This window comes from Molothrus ater, chromosome Z (assembly GCF_012460135.2).
Source record: "Molothrus ater isolate BHLD 08-10-18 breed brown headed cowbird chromosome Z, BPBGC_Mater_1.1, whole genome shotgun sequence".
NCBI classification, from domain to species: domain Eukaryota; kingdom Metazoa; phylum Chordata; class Aves; order Passeriformes; family Icteridae; genus Molothrus; species Molothrus ater.
In genome coordinates this window covers 323,580-340,182 of record NC_050511.2, presented here as the reverse complement: position 1 = coordinate 340,182, position 16,603 = coordinate 323,580, and the positions used below count along the sequence as shown (strand labels likewise).

The window sequence follows — 16,603 nt, the reverse complement described above, 5'->3', positions numbered from 1 at the left end:
CTCTGAGCAGCCTGGCCCAGTGCTGAGGTCATCCCAAGAGTGAAAAATTGGCAGGGTATGAATCTGATTTACAACTCATTTTAACTAATGAATATAAAACACTTTACAGTTCAGGTTTACAAGGAGGCTGATCTATGAACACAACATCATCTGCCATGAAAAACTGCACTGGTTGGCTCATCCCCTGTGACTCGGTGATCCCCAAATCCCCAAAAGGCCTAGTGTTCCAACACCTGTCAGAGTCCTTGGGCAAAAGGAAGCCACATTCACATGGAAGGCAGCCCCGCGCACAGGGACGAGTGCAGGCCCACATCTGCAGGCACGCCGGCACACGCAGCCCGGGCCTGCTGCACGCCTAGCACACACACCAGCTGTGCAGCGGGAGGGAAGCCTGTGCCTCTGCTCTGCAGGAGAGACTGCTGCTTCTCTCTCTGGAGAGCCACTCAGCGAGTCCGGCTCGCATGTAAATCACTGCATTTTCCAATCGGCAAATGTGCCAGCAGTGGAAGCATTGTGCAAGGCCAACTCAAAGCCCTCCAAAACCCATCTACAACAGATCTGCAAACTGCACTTCAAACCCAGGCAGGAACAAAGGAAATGAATAGGCTGAATATGTCCACGTACGTAACTCAGCCTCTCACAGCTCTCTCACAGCTAATAGAGCTCTGCTTTCCAAAAAATGATGAGCCAAGTCCAGGCCAATGCTGGAGGGAAGTCATTACCCACAGGCCAGCATGCAAAGAACTGTCAGCACACCTTCCTCAGCCCACTTGAGCTTTCCCTTCACTAGAGCTTTCATACAGCCACCTTCCTGAGAGAGACCATCCTCCCCTCCCTCCGTGCTCTCCTCTGCCCATTACTAGAGACTCAACAGTGGGTCAGGCTCTCAGGGTCATGAAACTACAGCCCAACAGGCTGTGAGGATCACCTGCACCCTTCTCCATGCCACCCCCTCCCTCAGACCCTTTTCCCTCTTTCTTCCATCCTATTTCCATCTGTGGACTCCCACTGTAGTTTTAGATGGTCACTGCTCTTCCTGAGAAGCGTCCAGCATCAGCAGATGCACAGCAAAGCTGGAGACAAAGCACAGTCTGCTGTCCCTCAGGCAGTGTGGCTGTGGTCATCACTGCAGCTGTGACATTGGTCACTGCTGAGAGACCAAAGCCTTTCTTTTCCCAGCAGCTCCTTTTCTAACAGCTTGGTTTTGCCTCGGGAGGTAAAACCACATCTCCTTGCCCACTGCTCCACAGGCCAAGTCCCCAGCATCTGCTGGGGCTGAGCATCATGGCAGGAACAGCCCCTGCTGTCCCAAGATCCCTCCACCTCCAAGCCAAGGTAAGAGCAGCCAGCAGATTTCTCCCTGTATCCATTTCTCTTTAGCATTCTGTGCAAGTACCAGCATATGTCGAGGCAGGAGGCAGGGACAAAAGACACAGCCAAGCGCACGCACAACAGAAAAGGCAGCAGCCAAGCTCCAGCGTGATGTTCTCAGCCACCTCCCTGGGACCTGGCAGGGTGGCTCCAGGCTTCCCTTCTCCTCACAGATCACACTTGCTAATATAAGCACAAAAGCACCTCCAACCAAATGTCTTGGAATGCCCATTCTGGGACAGCAAACCCCACTGCCTTTAGCTGTTCCCTAAGCGTGTGCAAACCCCCCAGCAGCAGGCAAGATCACCACAGGCCCTCTGGAGCCCAGGACCTGACAGGATTGCTGCAGGCCCCCTGGCAGCCCCGGAGCAAGCAGGGCCCTGCAGATGGCCCAGCAGCGGGCCCAGCTACCTGCAGGGTGAGGCAATGCACCGGAGCTGGCCCAAAGCTGCTTGGGGACTGCTGCCAGCCACCGCTGTGCTCACGCGAAGGCTTATGGAAACAGCCCAGGGAGGAGAAGGTTCTCCTCTGCCGTTGTGCTCGCTATCTACATCACCCAATGCTCCTGCAACGCCCTCTCCTCTCCCCTACCTTCACACACACGCAGAGCATTTGCAATCACTCTGCTCTCAGCTTTATAATTTAACAACAACAGAATGACACCCCCCCCCCTTACCAAAACACCCACTCCTGCCCAGGAACCTCCTTCCCAATGAGAATTAAACATTACAGTCATCCAGACCCGGTGCCGCTGAAATACACCAGGTAAGAAACGCTGTCACAAACCTCTGCCACAAGACAGAGGATGTTTTTAATGTTTCTTCTACACTACATACAGACTGACACATAACCAGTGTCAGTGGGCAGTTTTCCCACAAAACCGGAAGCAATGCTGTTATAATTACTATTCACGCCTGTAAAAATAAAAGATATACATGCGCTCCTAACAACCGATACCCTGAAACCACAGCCCATAATGCAGCCTTGCCCATTGCTGATGCTCTATGACACTGGCTCCTAAGAAAAGGAGCACCTGACCAAGGCAACGAAACAAAAAGGGCATTAAGTAAGATTTTTAACATTCACCTAAAGTAAACTGGACTATTCTCCTAATGCCTGTATGATTTGCTTGATTCTGCAGAAGACATCGGCTGATAAAGCCGGCACGCGGTGATTAGTTATCGCGGGTCCTACCCCGCTTATCAGCTCCATCTGCATTGGGGCCAGGCTGTGTCTGACACAGTACCCGGCGCACCGGCCCGGCGGCTGCTCCGCTCCGGCCCCGCGGCCGCTCCCCTGGGGACACCGGCAGCGCTGCGGGGAGGAGGCGGAGAGGGGCGGCCGCCCCCGCCCGCAGCACCGCCGGCCGCGGCTCTTTGTTCGCCGCCGGCCCCACCGAGGCACCCGCGGGCTCCGGGCGGCCGCACCTGCCTGGGGTGCGGGCAGCGCTCCCCGACCCGGGCCGCCCCCAGGCAAGTGGCCGCTGCGGGAGGGGCGCGAAGCCCCGAGGGGCGGGCAACGCTTGCCCTCCCGGACCGACCGTCGACCTTCGCCCAGCTCCCGAACCTCAGCCGCGGCTCCCGCGGACGGGGCCCCGGCACACCCCAACCCAGCCCGTCCGCGCCGACCCACCTCGTCCTCCGAGAGCCCGTACACCGGTTCCGTCGCCGCGGTCGCCATGGAGCCGCTCCCGGGCCCGCCGAGCCGCCCGCCGCCGCCTTCGCCCCCGCCGCCGCCTGCTCCTGCTGCCGCCGCTGGCCCGCGGGCGGCGGAAGACGCCGGGAGCCGAGCCCGGCGGAAAGGGGCCGGGGGCGGGGCCGCCGGGGGCCGCCCGCGCTGCCGCCGCCGCCGCGGGCCGGGGCTGAGCGCGGCCGCAGGGACGGGGAGCGCCGGCGGGGCGGGGAGAGCGCCGGGCCGGCCCAACGGCGGCGGGCGGGGCGCGGCACAAAGCGCGGGAGGGGCCCCGCTCCGCTCCCGCACCGCCCTGAGGGACGGGCGTGAGGGGGCGCGAGGGGCCGTGAGGGGGCGCGAGGAGGAGCCGTGAGGGGGCGCGTGAGGGGGCGCGAGGGATGCGCGCGCGGAGGGGGGAGGGGGGGAAGAAAGGGGGGCGCGAGGGATGCGCGCGCGAGGAATGCGCGCGGAGCTGGCGCGCGGGGGCAGCGAGAGCGTGTGGGTGGCGCCCCCCAGTGGGCGGGAGCGGCGCCGCTGGGCCCGGACCGCGAGAGCGCTCCCCGTGTGGGACCGGGCCGTGTCCCGGGCCGTGTCCCCCTGCGGGACCGGGCCGTGTCCCCCTGCGGGCAGCAGCCCCTGTCCCGGGCCGTGTCCCGGTGCGAGCCCGGGATGCGCAGGAGCGAAGCCCCCGCTGCTCGCGGCTCTCCAGAGCAGTCGGAGGTGGTCGCTCACTGTGGCATTTCTTCCCTCCCCATCACAAGTTTTAGGGAAACAAAACACCGTGGGCCCTTGGAGTGAGGGCACTTCTGGGCAAAATCAAGTCCCGCTTTAGCTCTGCATGAGGTTTTGATTTGGTTTGTGCCCCTGAGCTGGCTCTGTCCCCAGCCGTGCCTCTCCCTGTGCTAATCTCCCATTTATGATCTCTCGCTGTCTCCTGGCAGTACGGTGGTGCTTAAGTGGAGGCTGTTGAGGGAGTTCCATGGCAGCGGTGCCCAGACACGTTTATGCTCTGCCACATTTACCTTTACGTGCACAATGTGTTATCAAAGGCACGTGAGGCTACTGGCACGGGACAGATGTGTCACCACAGCCCGACACAGGGCTGTTCTGGGCACTTAGACAAGTGCCACTGGCTTCAGCAGCCTGCCTCTGTGTGCTCAGGTGCTTTGAGCCTCTTTCTGTTCCACAGAGCCGAGCAGAACGGGCACAAGGAGATCCCTTTTTCTGGAGAGACCCCACAGCAGACTGTAGGCCAGAAAGTGTTTTGCCAGCCTTTCCAAAGCCCTTTGCGGGGCAGGAAGGATGTGACCTCTGCCCAGGCAGCAGTGCCTCGGAGCTGTTAAAGTCCAGCCGGGGGAGACATCAGCCTTTGCACTGGCCCGGTCCCTCGTGGCCATAAACACACGTGATGCAGGCAGGGCTGGGCTGCGCAGGGGCTTCCCCAGCAGCATGGCCAGACTGCTCCTGTTTGCCTGGCCGAGGCCAGCCCTGGCATGGTGGAGCCCACAGGAGCACCTGGCACCGGGCTCACTCCACATCCTCTCTCCAAGATACATTCCCTTTGATTCTTCTTTGTTCCAAGCTCAGCAGATCATTCCCAGCTCTGGATGTAGCTTTGGCCCCCTGCTTTGCACTCACCTACTTGGTTGCCTTAACAGAAGCATCTCCGCCAGCTGTCATCCCCTGGATGCCATGGAAAACCAGGATTTCAGGAGTCCTCTCATTCAGTCCACAAACACACCTCAGTTCTTTGCCTCCCATATCTTTCTGTGCTGACACCAGGAGGTGGAAACCATCAGGAACCTACATGTTCCTATCCAAGAATGTTGGTTTCTGAAGGGCAGAATGAAAAAGAAACAGTTGTTGTAATTCACCATCTGTAACTGGACTGTAATTCCAGCAGGTCAAGATGGTGATACATGGAAGTCTCAGAATCCAGATCTTTTCTGCAGCACATGTTCATGTCTCTCTAAAGTCACATTCACGGCTTTTCCCTTGCACCTCACCGCACTGGGCTGCTGGTGGTGTACAGTCCACCCGCATTCCCACCTACAGGTGCTCCCCAGGGAAAAGTACACCTGTACAGGAGCAGGATGGAGGGATCTCTGAGGCCAGAGCAGAAAATTAGCACCTCTAACAGCTCAGTTGGGTTGCAAAGCTTTACTATCAAATCCAGGCTGAAGATTGCTTGTTTGTTTGCCTGTGCATGTCACATGCATAACTCCTCTTTGGAATTGTGTTTACAGTAATAGATGGCCCTGGAGAGATGTAATTCATGTGATAATGCCGACATCAGAAATCTCCAGGTGCAGCTCGGATGATTTATAACTGGCCTCTTTATAGAACCAAGCCCCATGAATTATTTACAATTTTCTGAGAAAAATAGATTTAGTGTGTTTGGGGCTGGCAGTTTTCCATCCACCTGTGCAGGAGGGGAGCAGCGGCAGTGGGGGATGCAGCACCCCTGCCTGGAGGAGCAGCAGCTGCCCCCGCTCAGCAGGGGCTGGATGGGCATGGGGACATGGGGACAGTGTGGAGCGATGGCTCCCTGGGCCACATCTCCGGGGACTGCTTCACTGCTTCCCTAGAAACTCCAGGCACCCCTGAGACAAAAGTGCTACCTGAACATTGCTGTGTGTTTCACGAGGAGCCTTCGGGAGCTGCCAGCGGAACCCCTGGTGAAACTCTGAAGGCTCAGCCATGCCCTCTCCTCGCAGCCACTCTGCGCTGCCAAAGCTCAGCCATTTCCAGCAACCGTGGCTGCTCTTTGTTTCCCTGCTGGACTTAACTGTACCAGCTGTTACCCAAATATTGGGAGATGCTACTTAGAAGGTCACTGTAACATGCCAGTAGAGAGACTTTACACTCTAAATCCCTCGTACTTTTAATCATCTACTGACAGCAGACACAAAGAGAATCCAAATAAACCACGATCTTCCCAAATACAGATGGTTTGGATTGTAGAGAATTGGCTTGAACAGATTAATAGAGCCCCGACCTAAGCAGAAAATGCTCTTTAGGAAATGAGCTGGATGCTTCCAGCTCACCAAACAGCATTAAGAGAGCAAACTGCTGCCAGAGGCTGCCCAGAATGACTTGCTTTTTGCTGTTCAATTTATTATTTATTTATTCTCAACAGCTCTGGTGAAATGCAAAATGGGAGTGCAGAGGTGAAAATCACCCAGACAGTGCTCCCTTTGGTTTGCTGTGGCACCAGCTGCACATGGAGTTTGGTGATTCCTGTATCTTTTAAATTATTACTGTACTTCAGTGACTGCCAAGGGGTATTTAAAATGTTCTATTCATACTGTATTACTCATTCCAGTGAACTTAACAAATCATAAAAGTATAGTGGAAAGGTACAAATCTTATCTGATTGGCTCTTCCATCATGGTTTAAAACAGGATTTCGTGATTTCTGCAGAGGAGGAAATGAAATCTGCATCACACTGGGCTGAAATGAGGCTGTGTACAGACACACCTCAGCATCGTTCAATATTTAATGGTGTTACTTAACAATTTTTTGCTGAAAAAAGGCTTTTCCCACTGCAAAGCTTCTCGCTAGTGATGATTTTTTTCCTTCCTTCTGGAAAAATTTCATAAGAAATGTTAATATTTTATCAGGTTGCTGTTGGACTAACATAATTGCCTCTGTGTTCTCAGTATATACCTTCCTTGAAGCATTATTGAAATGGCTGGGGGCTGAGCATGGTTCAGAACACAGAAAACTAGTAAAAGATTAACTATTTAAAAATATGTCAGTATTTTATAATGTATTGTTGAGAATGTCATAGAAAAAAAGCTATAAGCCAAGTTGAATCAAGCTCCCACAAAACATAAATTGTTAATTGTTGCTCAGTTCCCAGTGACAATATAACACTGCAGGCATGAGCAAGGAAAGAAAGATTAACCCTGGAGAAGTCGAGAGAAGCCCAGTGTTTCTGTCAGTAATTGGCAGTTTACAGGAAAGGAAAAACCCAACATTTTGGGGCTATTTAAAGAGTAATAATAGAATTGCACGAGGTGTGGTGCCACAAGGCTTTGGACAGGGGCTGCTAATTGTTCTGGAAGGCCTTTGATATAGGCAGGGGCCTGTTTTCCAGACAATTCCTTCCAGCTCAGTGTCCCACAGCATGGAAGTGTTCTGGATAGTGTGGGAGTGGAGGGCCAGGTCCCCAGGGAGCAGTGCCACGGCAGAGGCCAGCTGGGCAGTGCTGTCACAGGGCAGGGGCTTTTCTTCCAGCTCAGTGCTTAACCTGAGGATGTCCTACCTTGTTTAGCCCATGAGCAATCCAAATGCCATGAGATTTGTTCTGTGGACTCTTCCTTTCACTTGGATTTCACATTCTGTCTGTGTTAATACACCTTGGGTTGGTGGGGATGAGTGTGGTACTGAGGATCACAGGCAGGCATCCCTGGGGAGGACAGCAAAAGAGAGAAAGAGGAAACACACAATGAAACCTGAAGCATGTATGTTAGTAAAGTTGCTGAGATTCACGCTGTGTCAGGGTCTCTGAGCAGTGTGTGAGTCCCAGCTGCGTGTGACACTCGCTGTCTGGGTGGGCGGCAGGGAGGGAGAGCATCCTGCAGACCCAGGGTTGATTGCTGGCGCTACAGTCAGCCTCAGGAGCTCTCCACAGCTTCCATGGCAATCTGGGTGTTCAGGTGAGTCACGGGGGCCTGAGTCAGGCCAGAGCCTCTAATCTTTGGGGCATCTCTCAAGCAATGCTGTCCCTCCTGTTCCACCACACCACAAACCACGCGGAGCTCTCCCTAGTGCTCCCGGGGCTGCTCACCCCTGAGGGAGGAAAAACCCCAGACCTAAAAGACTGGTGCAGTTAACATTCAGGCTCACCATGCCTGCTCTCTTGTCTCTGGAACTGGCCAGAGTGGAAAATTACCTCCTTCTGTTGACCTCTCTAGAATTCTGTCATTTGATTTCTCCTGGTTCTTATGGTACATAAGGAGTAAGTATCAGCTGTCCATGTTTTCCAGGGATTTGTGCTTTTACAGGCCCAAAACCCTCTCCCTCAGTCCCTTTCCTGCTGCAAATCTGTAGCACATCCAGTCCCTCCGAGATCCCCAGCTTTCCTTAACCTGTGAGAGCTTTCAAACAATCTGTTTCAGTTCCAAGCAGTGCCTTTGGAATCCTCATCCTCTTTTCCTCCCCTCCCAGCCCGTTACAGGGTGGCTCTTTGGGAGTAAGAGCCATGACAAACACCACCCGGAGACAACAGACCTGCACCTTCCTGTAAAGCAATTTTGGCTGTGGATTTGGTACTTGCAGCACTGGGCTACCCCCCCAAACATGGCTTTTCTTAGCTCACATCCTGCTGAAGCTGGTGTGCCACCTGAAGAGCTGTCACCACCCCAGCACAGGTCACGGTTGCCTGCATTGCTCATTCTATGCAGGATTATCAATGGGAATTTGCACTAAAACCCCTCTCTGCAGACAAACTGGAGAGCTCTGGGAAGGAGCCCAGCTTTTGTAAATCCTCTATCATTCCTGCCCCAAACTGTAATCAGCACAGCCACCCCACCCATCCCACTGGAATTCCAAATCAGCATGCATATCTCCTTTCAGGGCGGAGATTTCTCCTGCACTTTGGGTTTCGTAACCCCAGTGTTTGGGTTGCAGCTGACAATCATTTCTCCTGTGTCTGCAGGGCACGGAATGGCTTCTCCCATTCCAAATGCCAGGTGCATCACAGTACCTTGGTGGAGGTTTACCCAAGTTAGGACAAGTCCTCCTCCTCGGGGAGGTTTTGGAAGCATGAGGATAGGAGGATGGATTTTCTCACAATGGGCTATCCCTACTTTTAATGTCATCTTTTTAAAGGAGAATTTGTTCCCTTACCTCAAATCCAGACAGCCTCAAGACTTTTGCTTCTTGTAGAATTGAAGGCAGGTCAAACTCACAGTCCCACCTGACCATGCCTGAAGGAGAAATAGGGTTATCCCCAAGATATGACCTTTAGACCCTTTAAAGTGTGACAAGCATCCAATTAGCTAACAGCCAAACTGCTTCAGCGGGGTTTGGCAAGAGATCTCAGCCCCCATCTTTGTTCCTGTCCAAAAGAGAGAGGTTTGATATCCCTCTCTCAAAAGCAGCCACGAGTTTTACCATTTCTGTGCCTTCATCTCAGTTATGTGAATTCAGACAAAACTGACACCTGAAAACTGGTGTAAGAAGCTTTCAACCATTTCCATACAGGGCTATAACGATTTGGGAGAAAAGTGTCTTTTTGTGGTTTCCTTCACGTGATGTCCTCAAATCCAATAAAATCTTTTAGGAAATACCCGCTCTTTAATTAAACATGCTCATCAGAAGAAGGATAATAATAGCCTGGAGACCCTGGAAGATGCTAGGGCACAGAAAGCAACAGCATCCCTGTTAATGGGGTGGAAGATTTGGCTCCAAGCCCACGAAGTGCTTGCCAGGCTGTGGCACCCATCCCATCAACTCACACTGAGGCATTTGGATATTCCTGTTCAATGAGCTGCTTGGTTCCATTTGGGTTTGTGTTGGCTTTTAAACAGAGCAGGGAAGAAGAGGAGGGAACAAACAAAACCGAGCAGAGGGAAACAAGAGGGATTAGTTAGAGGAGAACTGGGAGGAGAGTAGTGAGCAAAAGGGTGAGTAGGAGGAAAATCAATCTGAGCTGTAGGCGGGTAAGAGGTACATAAAGCCATGAAGATGACACCAGATTAGAGTCGTGAGTCAAGCACTAAAGCATGAAACAAGTCTACAAAGGGTATCCCAGGCTCTTCTAATTCACACAAAAACTCGGGGAAATAACCCCTCTGCCAGAGGCCTGTTACACAAACCCATTATTCATCATGTGCAGTAAGTAATGCTCAAAGGTGAGTCATGGAGCTGATGCACACATGTGGGGTCAGGTGGTGGCACAGGTTCTAAATAGGCTCAAAATACAAGGAAAGAATAGAATGGGATTAAGAACTGTGCAAAAATGTAAAAACTGAGATTACTTTGAAAGTAATTACTCACCCTGAAAAAGGAGGAATAGGTATGGTTTATACTTACAGAGCCAGCTTAGGCTCTGAAGAGGAATCAGTTCAATCCACCCAGCCTCTGACCTACACTCGTGGACATTTCTCCTCAATCAACCACACACGCAGTAGAGACACCCTGGCAAACTAAAAATGGCCGGTGCCAGATGACACAAAACTGTGATGTTTCCTCTTGCTGTAAAACCTCATCTGCCTTACTATTTATTTCTGTAAGGTTACACTTCATAGCACCCTCTAAACTTCTGGCAGCTGTGGATGCAACTCAGTGCTGAAGTGGCTGAACATCATGTGGAGACTGTTCTCCTGGTGCTGCTATGTTCATCTCCATCTGGTACCCTGGGAAGAGGAGCCAGAAGGATGCAGTAAGTGATGCCTCCTCTTGCCAGAAGAACCTCCAGGTAGCAGAACATGCTCTCCAGGGATGGGATCGCATACTTCATGTACTCAAACCACCCTCAAAAGAGCAAACTCCTTCTCTGGCACAGAAAGATCCAGAGATGAATCTTCATCAGCAAGGAAGACATACAGATCTGTCAAAAACACCATCTGGGGCTACCTGAGGTTCAGAAGATTGGCATTTCTGTGCCAGACAAACATGTTTTGCATTTCTCTTCATAAATTCTGAGCACAGTCATTTCTGCTGATGCTCACAGGGATGGCAACACATGGCAGAGGGAAGCTGGGGACAGCACAGCTCCATCCACCCGAGTGAGGCTCCTTGGAGCTTCTCTGGCAAGACAACAATTTGCAGGAGTTCTGAGAGCAAGAATTGGAAACAGTAATCAACCAGAACCTAAATGTGTTCTTTATCCGAGGGTGGAGGTTGAGCGCTGCAGGGAACCCGATGCCCAGCCTCCTAAACAAGAGTCAGGAACAGTTCTCCAGGGATGTGTTAAATTATTCCAGAGTAAGGCTGATGGCTGGCATCTGTGTGAGCCTGTGCAGCTAGTTTTCTTGCTGGGCGGGAGGAGGATTAGTGGAGAGAGAAGAAAGGCATCGGGGAAGGTAGTGTGTTGTCAGAAGCTGCAGCACGTGTAGCTGCGGGGGTGGCTGCACATCCTCCCGGAGTCCCCACGGACTGCGGCGCGCTCGGCCTGCTCTCAGCAGCCAGCGCTGCAGGCGCCTCCTGTGGGCACACACCTACAACACAAACACACCGTGCATTTCCCTCGGTCCAAATAGCAGCACTTCTGAAGAAGCTGCATCAGCTTAACACAGATGTGCCTGCATCAAGATTGCTGGCATTTTTATAGACCGACACACACAAAGCATATATCACATTTACCAGCAATCCAGTGCTAGGCATTTCCACTCTGCTTACTTTGGGAGTTTAATCAAATGAATGCCATCACCATCTAACATCATTAATCAGCCATTTAAAGCAGTAATGGGGGCTTAAAGTAGGATGAGTGAGTGAATTTCTAGTTAGCACATGCTTCTCTGCATATTAATTTTAAGTCTTGAATAGAAACATAAAATATCCTGATTTGGAAGGGATCCACAGGGATCAGCAAAGTCCAACTCCCAAAGTCCAAGGAGAGGGCAACCTCTCCTTGCCCTCGTTCTGTTTCAAATCAATCTTTGCCACAACTCCACATGAGCTCTGCCCAGTGATTCCTTTTCTGGAATACTTTCCCCTTAATTTCAGACCTCAAGCCACATCTCTAGGGACCAGCATTTCAACTTCCATAAGGCACCTTCCTTGGAGCAAAGACCAAAGGGATTTCTTTTTCCTGTGTATATGGAGCCTGCAAAAGAACCATGGGAGCTCTAAGCCAGGAAAAGAAGAAAAGGATAAAAGGATGCTGTGGCAAGCTATAAATATGTACATATATATATATACATGTGTGTGTGTGTGTGTGTGTGTGTACATACAGTGTGGCCACTTTATTGTAATGCCTCTCTTGTATATATGCATATACACACATTCATGTCTATGTAAATATATACATATATACACATCCATAGTTATTGGTACAGGCCCAGTCATGAACACATTCCATAAAATGACACTGTGAGGTGGCTAAAAGCAGCAACTTCCCTCAAAAACAAACAAACTGACTCACTTTCACATGTCCCTGGTAAAACAGAGGGATGCTGCTACATGATGCATAAACCCTGTGGGTGCTGGGGACAGCTGCCTTGCCAGTCCCAGCAGAGCTGTGGGGTCCCTGGCAGGACCTGGCTGCTCTCAAGAGGCTGCTCACCTGTTCCTGTGTGCAGGGAGCCATTGCTGGAAATGTGTGCACAGAGCTGGGTGTCCTCCTTGCACACTGCTCCTGCCATGGAGTCAAAATAACAATCCACATAACCTGGTGTTCCTTTTGTGTCTCGGGCCGCTGCTTCCCTGCCCAGACACGCTGCCCATGTGCTGAGAGAGCAATTGTAGGGCAGAATAATCCATTAGGAGCATCTGGATGCATACCCTGCAGCCACAATTTGTCTTTGGTGTTCTTATTTTCTTCTCCTTAATTGTATTCCTGGCCTGCTGCTGTGTGAGCAGCATTTCAGTGGAATCACTTCACTAGGACATATCATTGGAGTTGCTTCAGAGATGATTTAATCTTTGCACAATGCTTTGAATTCATAAGTAATATCATTGCCATGTACCTTGTTGCCTCCTGGAGGATTCCCCTACTGCTGGGAATGTTCATGGAATTACAGCTAGAATTGCCTGGCAGACTGGTTTCTCCCCTCTCTTTTTGCATGCCAGCCAGTCAGGAGAACAGCAATGTGCACTATCTGGGACACCATCCCAAAGTAAACGCCCTCACAAAGGGCTCTGAGTAATGTTGTAGTAATTCCTGATCACAGAAGTGCCTCCAGGGAAACATGAGATGGATTCCCTCTTCAAACCACATAAAATAATAGCAGGGTTTTGTTGCTGCTCTGGTCAAGCCAACACACATTCCCTTCCCTCAGAAAGTATGAAAGCAGCAAATTGCCCCAAATGGGTCTGGTTTTGTGCAGACAACAATGCAAGTCATAAAATCAATAATATCCCAAAACAATTGCCCAGAGCTGAACAATGGGATACACTGGGTGAAAGCTAAGCAGAAATAATGCTCCCTTAAGGAAAGACCTCTCACAAATCACAGAAGACAGGATGCAGCAAGGAAGAGTGACAGCCAGAAAAGACAGAATTTTGATTTGTGGCAACACAGACTCATAGGAAGAGAAAAAAGAAAAAGAAAATAAACATTCTACTGTAAAAAACAAACAAACCCCTAAAAAAAAAAAAAAACCAAAACCAAACTAAAACAAGACCCACTACCACAACAAAAAAAAACCCAAACAAAAAAAGCCCCCAAACAAACAAAAAATCAACCAAAGAAGAAAAAGAGAACTTCCTAAGTGTACTCTGGTGGGAACATTTCAAAAGGGTCCAGAGACCAATCTGTGAGCAAAACTCACCTTCCCAGTGAAATTCCAAGTGAGAACCTGAGATGGAATGAAGCGTTTGAGCACTGCGAGGCTTCAGGACTAAATCAGTCCCTCAGCTCTCCTGGGGAGAGGAAATTCAGAAAGGAAATACAATGGAAAGAACTCGGGAACTTTCAGTTCCTCAGTCTTATCCCTCATTTCCAAATACCCTACAAGACCACGTGTATATTCTACTACTCTGATGTATCACCACGCCGGCAGCATTTGTCATTTCCCAGATCCCAGGAACTGCATTCCCTGCTGTTTCCCAGCCTAATCCTGAGTGACAGCATGTAGATCTAACGCTTTCCGAGCGGTGTTTCAGAGCCAAGCGTGCTCCGTCAGGAAGGCGGCGAGGCTGGAAGCAGCAGCTCGGTCCGTGCTGTCCCGCAGAGCTCACGGCCGCGATTCAGCGGTGTGGTTCCCCATCTGTTGGCAGAAGCAAGGAGTAACACTGGAGCTCCTCAGGAAAACAGATTTGGATCCAGATGGAGCCAAGGGCCCCGTCCTGTGTCAGCCCCTGATTTCACAGCTTGGGAAAAGAGCTATTCTGCACATGGGAAACATCCCTGCCGTGCTTGGAGCAGAGGTTTTACAGAAACATAGGCTTGTATAAAACCCATGGACTTGGCGGATCACAGCAGAAAGGGGAATGCACAGGAAACATTTTTTGAATAGCTGGAGTAGGAAAACTCTCCACACCTGCATGTCCTTGCCATGAAATTTGTGTTAGGATTTCTGTATGTCTGTAAGCACGAGAGGATCCCTTACCCAGCGAATAACGAGGCACACTCCAAGTGCAGCCGCTGCTCTGTCTTTGTGGAATTCTCTGCTGGGCTGCACTAGCCCCGGCTGTGGTAATTAACAATTCACTTGGAATGGAGCCTGACTTGAAGCTGAGCTCTCTCCAGCAAGTGCCAAACGTGAGGCAGGAAAGTACCTGGGCAGAGAAAAGCTCCCTGCAGAAACCTGTACCCAAACACGTGAGTGTCCTGCTAATGTTCCTGTCCTTAGAAAAACTTTGAAGGTTCTGGCACAACATGCACCCCCCTATAACTGATGCAGGGACCATATTCCATCTGAAATATTCTCACACTGCTGTGCGAGGAGGCACTAGGGCACAGGGATCCCTCTGCCAAGGGCTATCTCTGGAGCTGTGGCTGCTATTGATCTGTTGGGTCCTTCTCTCTTAGATATTGATGTTAGGAAACTGAAACTTCCAAAAGATCTGGGCTCAGCCTCCTTGACACTGAAACAGGGCTTTAGCCTAGGAAGATCCCTAATCTATCAATTTTGTCTGAAAGTTTTTAATTTAAATGGGGAGGGAAAAAGGAAAAAGAAGAAACCCTCCACATTTTAATAAAGAAAGGCACAATTCTTTCAGCATGCAGAATTGCCACCATTTATTTTCTGCCTACAAACTATTCAAGCTGGAGCATCTGCCCTTTCTTCAAATTAATACTTTTCAAAATTACCATCTAAATTACTTTTGATTCCAGATTAGCTGAAAGGTATAGAGAATTAAACTCTTTCCCCCCATTTGGATTAATTGATAGAGAAAAAAATGGAAAGATGAACAGGGAGAGGATTGCTTAGAAAGACAATCTGCATTATCCCCTGGTTTCTGCATATTAGGAAATGACTCAAATAAGAATGTGAATAAATAGGTGTGTTCAGAGCTGATTAAATACAGAATTACTGATATGTGTAACCCTTTCTACACAGTTGTGTCCCAAACCCTGACAAAACAAGACAAACAGGAATAGAGGCTGGGAAGGAGAGAAGCAGCAGTGGGACAGAAAGGAAGGTATTTTTTCCTAGGGCATGTTGCTATTTTGGGGTGAAGGGGCACGAGTGAAAGATGAGAGTGAGGAATAAAGGAGAGGATGGAGGAGAAAAGTCCCGAGGCAGAACTGGAAATACCTGCTGGAAGTGACCAAGAGCAAGATCTGAGCAGGGTCTGAGCAATGGATGCTCCTCCTCATGGCCCCGGTGTGGGGAACAGCTGCTGTTTCCCTCAGACACGGATCTGTACTGAGTGTAAAACTAATATTTGGGCCGGGCCATTAGTCACTGTTAAGGGGCCCTTTTATCTGCAGTAATCTCCTTCCTGACAGTGCGTCCCACAGACCTGGCTTTGCATGCAGCAGCCTTGTGAATACTGAAGTGGAAGCCAAATGTTCAGCCCTGGACAGGAATTAATGTCCTGCCCAGAGCGGGAACTGTCAAAAGCACAAGTAACCTCTGCTGCTTTGTTCAGCCAAAATGTTCCTGATTTTAACTTTGGTTTTGTTTAGTGTGAGGAATTTGAGGCAAGCAGAAAAACAGAAAAGTGTTGAAAGACACAGCTCTGGAACTCAGCATCACATTTTTGGTGTAGGAAAACCAAATCTGTTTGAACAAGACTTTTCTGGCACAGGAAAATTGAGTATTGTTGCTGCTGAAAAAGAAACCAAGTGATCTCTGCAATACCTGCCAGTACAAAACAAAGATCACCTTTAGTACAGAGCAGCAGCCCATCATCACTTTAAGGGACAGAATTTTCCAGATTTTTATACTTAATCACATCTGTAACCATATCTGCATTCCACTTGCCCTAAATTGCATTATTTGTGAATAAATGTGCATATGGCAGAACAGCACTACTGCAATCCTTAAATATGACCGCTTTATCTGTAATTAATTTATCTACTTATTAATGAGCAAAACCATCAGTTAAGAATATCACTCCTGAGCATCGCCCAACTCCCCAGTCCTTCCTCAGAAGGATTCGGGAACCAGGAGTCCATTCGGAGCTTTTAAAAGGCCAAAAGGTTAAAATCCTGTAGCCCTTCCAAAGCTCTCTAATGCTGTACAGCCCGGTGAATAAGGAGCGATAAAGCAGCCCCGTCATTTAGAACGACGCCCCGAGGGAGGTCCCGGCTATCACCAGGGCAGGGCTGGAGCAGCACCTCGGCACCTCCGGCGGCCGCCAGCCCCAGCGGGAAGGCGGCGGTGGGAGTGGCCCCGCAGCGCCGGGCCGGGCAGGGGGCCGGGCCCGCGGCCCCTCCCTGCTCCCCTACACCCCGCCCGCAGAACCGGGCCAACCCGTCGGGCCGGTCTGGCGG

At 50.6% G+C, this 16,603-nt stretch overlaps 1 protein-coding gene across 2 annotated transcripts in view; it reads right to left on the bottom strand.

Annotated features, from left to right (window-relative positions):
• NEDD4L (NEDD4 like E3 ubiquitin protein ligase) overlaps positions 1–3,159 on the bottom strand; it is an 83,118-nt gene extending 79,959 nt beyond the window's left edge. The window contains exon 1 of one of the 2 annotated variants that reach the window (XM_036402499.2): positions 3,004–3,159. In XM_036402499.2, the coding sequence (XP_036258392.1) occupies positions 3,004–3,051 (48 nt within the window). In that variant the 5' untranslated portion in view covers positions 3,052–3,159. The remainder of the gene's footprint in view (positions 1–3,003) is intronic. The other variant, XM_036402500.2, reaches the window with a different exon arrangement.
• Between the last annotated feature and the right edge of the window lie 13,444 nt (positions 3,160–16,603).